At 44.1% G+C, this 6,220-nt stretch overlaps 1 protein-coding gene across 3 annotated transcripts; it reads left to right on the forward strand.

Moving 5' to 3' along the window:
• Window positions 1-247: 247 nt before the first annotated feature.
• LOC123044993 (transcription factor PHYTOCHROME INTERACTING FACTOR-LIKE 13) lies at window positions 248-4,192 on the forward strand. Of its 3 annotated transcripts, XR_006420903.1 has the most exons (9): window positions 248-437; window positions 525-909; window positions 1,033-1,131; window positions 1,205-1,270; window positions 1,370-1,435; window positions 1,522-1,815; window positions 1,894-2,054; window positions 3,270-3,376; window positions 3,462-4,192. XR_006420903.1 is itself a non-coding variant. In XM_044467902.1 (8 exons), the coding sequence occupies exons 1-7, from the start codon at window positions 391-393 to the stop codon at window positions 2,020-2,022; spliced, it is 1,086 nt and encodes a 361-aa protein (XP_044323837.1). In that variant the 5' UTR covers window positions 248-390; the 3' UTR covers window positions 2,023-2,054; window positions 3,462-4,192. The 3 variants fall into 3 exon arrangements, 2 of the variants coding, with proteins under 2 accessions (XP_044323837.1, XP_044323838.1); XM_044467902.1 differs by lacking the exon at window positions 3,270-3,376; XM_044467903.1 differs by lacking the exon at window positions 3,462-4,192 and having other exon boundaries at window positions 2,674-3,311.
• The last annotated feature ends 2,028 nt before the right edge of the window (window positions 4,193-6,220 follow it).

Below are 6,220 nucleotides of genomic sequence, written 5' to 3' on the forward strand. Positions count from 1 at the left end.
CGCCATGGAATACCACGCGAGATAATCGGGTAGGTTTTCGCCGGTGGTTACCTTTTTGTGAAAAGAAATGTACGTTATTATTTCTGTATATTTTTCTATTGATTTTTGATTTTCATGTTCAGTCTCCGCCCTTGGAGCAAATACAGTACTATTTTTCTTGGTGGCTGCCGCATATTCACAGTCACACGGCTGACAACGATGTCAACGGATCCCCCCCTCCATACAAATGCAGCACAACTCTTCTCTTCTCCTCTCCTTTTATTATTCCCGAGAAAATCCATCTCAGCTAGACTAGCCCACACTCCACAGCTCTTCTCCAGAACACAGCTTTGCTCTCCGCCGGTTTCTGCTCAAGTGGAGAGGCCCGTCAGCTCGATCGGCTCCAGGATCATGGACGACGGCGCAAGACCGGCGCCCAGCCACAAGAGGCACCTCCCGTAATTCACGAGTTTCTCTCTGCCCAATTGATTTGTTTCTTTTCTTTTGTGCTTGTTGTTCCTTGTGAGAGCCTTCTCGTGGCGCAGACTGCAGGAGGCGGGCGGTGAGCTCGTGGAGCTGCTGTGGCAGGACGGGGCCATCGTAGCGCAGGCGCAGGCCCAGACGCCGCACCGGCGGTGCCCCCAGAGCGGCGCGGCCAGCGGCGTCACCGCGGAGGACGCGGCCGCGTGGTTGATCCCGGACGGCGGCGGCGGCAGGGACCTGTACTCGCACCTCTGGCACGGCGTCGCCGACGGGGACGCGGGCGCGCTCGTGGCGGGAAGCGGCGCCGGGACGAGCTTCTGCGGGAGCAACGCGGTGACGGCGCCGGCGCTGCTACCGTCGCCGGAGGAGGAGCCGGGCTCGTCTTCGGCGGGAGGCCAAGCGCTACTGTCTAAGAGGGGGAGGGACGAACTGGGTAGCCGCCGCGAGGTTCTCTTCCTTTTCCCCTCGACCACGTCGGCGGAGACGGCGACATTGCTAAGCACTTATTAAGTTTGTGTATGTATAGTCTCGGCTGAACCGGTGACGGAGGGAATATTATGATGCTTGCAGGATGCCGACGACTGTGAGGCCGTCAATGAGACCCGGCCGCAGCGGCCGGCGGCAAAGCGAAGGACTCGTGCTGCCGAGGTCCATAACCAATCAGAGCGGGTAAGCCCTGACGACTCACCCATTCCAGTGTTGTCCTGTTGCAAACCAGTCTTGTGATATTTCTGTCTTGCAGAAAAGAAGGGATCGGATCAACGAAAAGATGAAAGCATTGCAAGAGCTCGTACCCCATTGCAACAAGGTATCAGAGAAGTTTCTGCATTAGTACTCGTGTTCATGAGTCATTGTTACGTTTGAAGTTTGGTGTGGATGGTTGATCCTAGCTAAAAATTAATTGCAGAGCGACAAGGCGTCCATCCTAGACGAAGCAATCGAGTACTTGAAGTCTCTGCAACTGCAAGTTCAGGTTCAAAATTCAAAATCACACCCTGAATTTCTAGTTTCTCCTCAATCAAGCACGGTACTCGACTGACAGCGTTGGCTTGGGTTCAGATCATGTGGATGACTACTGGGATGGCGCCCATGATGTACCCTGGTGCCCACCAACTCATGCCGCCGATGGCCATGGGCTTGAACTCAGCCTGCATGCCCGCGACGCAGAGCCTTAGCCAGCTGCAAAGAATAGCACCGTTTATGAACCATCATCTCCCAAATCAAATGCCTAGGGTCCAATCTCCAGCTATCGATTCCCTCAATGTGGGAAACCAGATGCAAAACAATGGTGTCTGTGGTGAGCCAAGAAACCCTTTCCTGCACCCAGACGACACACTAACAGCAGCATCTCAGGTTAGAACAACACAGTTAGTCTCCTCCTGATCTATCAGACTTTTACTCCTGTTAGCTTACGGTGTCGATTCCTCGCAGCTGCCGGATATGTTTCCCTATGCATCTCAAAAGGCACAACAAAACCAGAATCATCAGTTACTGCCGAACACTGACATGCCAGCTTCAGGACCCTGCCCGCCATCTTTTGCTGACGGAACAGGAACATAAGGCCAGGCAGTTTCAAGCAAGATGATTTACTGGTCAGTATAATGTTATTTTTTTATCCTTTTTTATGTTATAATTTCTTTTATCAATGAACTGAAACTCCAATAGGCATGTATATATCAGTAGATGAATCTCCCAGTAATACGAAGTTTGCTATCGGTAAACTGAAACTCCAATAGGCATGTATATATCAGTAGATGAATCTCCCAGTAATACAAAGTTTGCTATCGGTAAACTGAAACTTCAATAGGCATGTATATATCAGTAGATGAATCTCCCAGTAATACAAAGTTTGCTATCGGTAAACTGAAACTCCAATAGGCATGTAGATTGGTAAATAATGTGCAGGCATGATTTTTGTTGAGTTATATATGAAATGTACTACATGCTGTCATTATTTCCCACGCTTAAGCGCATGCACTTAGCGTGTGGAACCTACCGAATTGCCGTCGCCGGATGGAACGGTTCTTGATATTTTGTTCCCCTTTGGCACCTTCCGGGTCCTGTCCAATCAGTAGATTAACTCTAATCGCGGCGGTTGTACATCCGTTTCACTCTTTCGCTGCTACATTCAATAGTCTTTTTTGTCAGATTTGAAAAACAAGTCCCACTAGTTCACAAACAATTGGGTTGAGGATCGCTCTCTTGATGCAGACAGGACAAGGAATGCAACAAGGACTTGCATGAGATCAGCAACTAGTGAAAATACTACTAGTAATAGCCAGATGAGATCCTTGATGCTATCCCAACAAGCAATTTATGCAGTGTTATTGCCGAAAATTATCGTCATAATACAGGATCATTGGACCGATGTAGAGGCTAATGATATACTAGTTTCAGATAACCCAGGACCTGTAGGACCTTATTTACTAATCAAGTTCTTTGGTTTATTTAGATTGATATCTTTATTTAGAGGCTAATAATATACTCTCTCTGTTTCAAATTAGTTGAAGTTCTAGGTTTGTCCTAAGTAAGGACGTCTTTAAGTTTTACCAAGTTCATGGAAAAAATATATCAACGCCAAATTAGTTTCAGTAGATTCTCTATAAAATATATTTTAATACTATATATTTGATTTTGTAGATCTTAGCAGATTTTTCCATAGACTTGGTCAAACTTTAAAAAGTTCGACTTAGGACAACCCTAGAACTTCAATTACTTTTGGAACGGAGGGAATACTTGTTCAGATATCCCAGGGCATCTAGGACCTTGTATACTAATCAATTTCTATACTTTACTTCTTTTTTTAGATTGGTCATCTATCTATATGATAATATAAGATGCCAAGGAAACACAGACAAGTCTGCCACATCCCCAACGAACGTCCAGAATAACTCGCAGGAAGCAATAAAATACTGTATGACGATGCTAAGTTTAGCTCTTTCTTTCTTTTCCTTATCATCTTTGACATGTTGCTGAATTTTTGTGTAATGACCAACCAGGGGGGGTGGATACAGGAGGTCAGAGCAAAATGGTCCTAGAAGAAGAAGAAGAGATATGATATGATACCAAGACGCTGTGTGCTGTAAGACCAGGGGAAGATCATGCAACACTGAGCCTTCGTGGCACCACTAAGCAACCAACACGTATGGGCCCGAGATCATGCTGATAGCAGATACTATTCTTATCTGAAGAATAGTCTTGAGCATCACCTTTCTGTTTATGGAAGGATTTGGTCCATGGGAGATGAACTTGGGCTTGACAGGGACAACAAAAGATGCTTCTGCTGATATGCTGCAGATCTGGAGATGACATTGTTGGAGCCAGCATCCGCACAGGGACACAACTTGGGCAGTTCTGCTCGGCTTTCCGCCGATGTAACTCCACTGGTGAGACCTAATAGGACTGTCCTGTTACCTGCGGTCCACGATTCAGCTATCGATATAAACAAGGGCAGGCAGAAACTTGTGCTTTTCGGACACCATTGTAGATCAGGTTTGCATATGCCTTTGAGAATTCAGACAAGTGGCACATGAAGATCATTCTCATTCATCAGGATTGCGAGATTATCGGCTTATTTTGTGTTCGCCTTACCCTTAACCCTGGAAAGATTGTACCACATGTGGTGATGCCCTGTTACAAGTTAATCAGGACTGTGACGGTCATCATCCGTTTCGTCACAGAGTAATTAGTCTCTGAAATTATCAATGCAGCTCCATGTTTATTGTGCTAATTGTGAGTCAGCTTCAGTCGCCGTCAGTCGAGACTGGGACTTTGCTTTGCATTTATACGTCGAGATTTGGTTGTCATGCTCAAGTATTTATGCGTATTGCAGCGATTGATGTAGATGCTTGGCAATTTGGAGGACAGATATACACATTCTCTGCGTTTTGCTCTTGTTTGCATATATTTTTCTGTGGGCAGCTACAGATATAAATTTCTAGTAGTAAATCATAGCTGGTCAAAATTTCCCACTTACGAAAAGGTAAAAAAGATGGCTTCGCGTAAATCATAGCTGGTCAAAATTTCCCACTTACGAAAAGGTAAAAAAGATGGCTTCGCGTAAATCATAGCTGGTCAAAATTTCCCACTTACGAAAAGGTAAAAAAGATGGCTTCGCCTAAGTTTGCTCATGTTTGCAGATTTTTTTCTGCGGACAATTGCACATACAAATATCTAGTAAATGATAAACAAAAAAAAAATGGCTTCGCCCGGGTTCGAACCGGAGACCTCTGACGTGATAACCAACTACACCACGAAACCTCTGGTGACATGTATACATACTGATTTTATAAGTACGCTCAGTTAACGAACCAAAGAAAAGGCGAAGATGAGGAGCGAAAGAGAAGGAGCAGAATGGACGTTCTGAACACACCGACCTCTGATGACTTTCACGCGGGATCCGAGGCCAAAAATACTTCCTCCATATACATACTGATTTTCTAAGTACGCTCAGTTAACGAACCAAAGAAAAGGCGAACATGAGGAGCGAAAGAGAAGGAGCAGAATGGACGTTCTGAACACACCGACCTCTGATGACTTTCACGCGGGATCCGAGGCCAAAAATACTTCCCCCATAAAGAAATATGAAAGCGTTTAGATCATTACTCGCTTTTATATTTCTTTACAAGACAAGCGTGGAATCCTATTCAGCATTTTAAGCGTCACTTAACTTACAATATAATCATATTCAGTGTCTTAAGCATCACTTAACTTACTGTATAAATTGGTAGAAAGATAGTGGTATCTCTAGCCCATCAGGGTTCAAGTTCTGATGCTCACATTTTCATGAATTTATTTTAGGATGACATTTCTGTCAACTATGAGGCACCTGTAATGACTTCGTAAATCCTAAGATGCCGGTTCAGTCTCCCGGAGATGCTCATAAAGATAGATTGTGCGTCAGAAAGATGAGCACTTGCATTTGTATTGTGTTAAAAAAAACTTGCAATATAAATGGTACATGGTGCCTGAAGTGGTCACAATGGGCTGGCCCATCTAAGGTAGTCCTAGCGGAGAAGCATGTCCTGGTTTTGGGAATCTTTTGGTCAGTTTTTTCTTCTTCTTTGTTTTGGTTTTTGATTGGCTTTTGTTCGGTTTTGAGGGGCATTTTTCATATAATTTTTGTTCAAACACGTGACCTTCTTTCAAATTCACGTTTTTTTATTTTTGTGAACTTCTTTTCAAATTAGCAAACTTTTTTAAATTATGTTGACTTTATGATTTCATGGATTTTTAAAAATCCTAAACTTTTTTTCAAATCTATGATTTTATTTAAGTTTTGTGAAGTTTTTTTTCAAATTCATGAACTTCTTCACATCCATGATTTTTTTTAAATTATCAACTTTTTTCAAATTGAAAGAATTTGTATGATTTTTTTCACTCATGATTTTTTTTAATTTTGAAGAGTTCCTAAAAGGTCAATGGTCAATGGGGCCCTGGACAACGGTTAATAGTTGTCGTGTAAAACTGGGAGCCGAGTGAACCAGAAACAAATGAACTGAGCGGACCAACAATCGAGCGAGAGCTCGCCCTGTTTATTGGGCAGCCCCACGAGCGGGAGACGTGTGAGCGCTCATTCCACAACTGGTGCATAGTAATGCACCAATTAGGTGCACTCCAATAAAATACATAGCAATACACTGTGCACATAGCCTTGATAGGACCACTATAATCAATTCTCTCACAAGGCATGCATGGACCACACCTTGTCCGATGCCTCTTTTTCGCCCAACATGCGATGGATTTTATAGTGCTGATC

This window comes from Triticum aestivum, chromosome 2B (assembly GCF_018294505.1).
Source record: "Triticum aestivum cultivar Chinese Spring chromosome 2B, IWGSC CS RefSeq v2.1, whole genome shotgun sequence".
In the NCBI taxonomy this organism is placed as follows: Eukaryota; Viridiplantae; Streptophyta; class Magnoliopsida; order Poales; family Poaceae; genus Triticum; species Triticum aestivum.

Bases quoted from the DNA above. Each gene is read 5' to 3' on its own strand.
- LOC123044993 (XM_044467902.1), top strand. From the start codon at position 391: ATGGACGACGGCGCAAGACCGGCGCCCAGCCACAAGAGGCACCTCCC. The intron at 438-524 runs GTAATTCACGAG...CTCGTGGCGCAG, and splicing joins AGCCACAAGAGGCACCTCCC to ACTGCAGGAGGCGGGCGGTG. The intron at 1,436-1,521 runs GTTCAAAATTCA...GCTTGGGTTCAG, and splicing joins CTCTGCAACTGCAAGTTCAG to ATCATGTGGATGACTACTGG.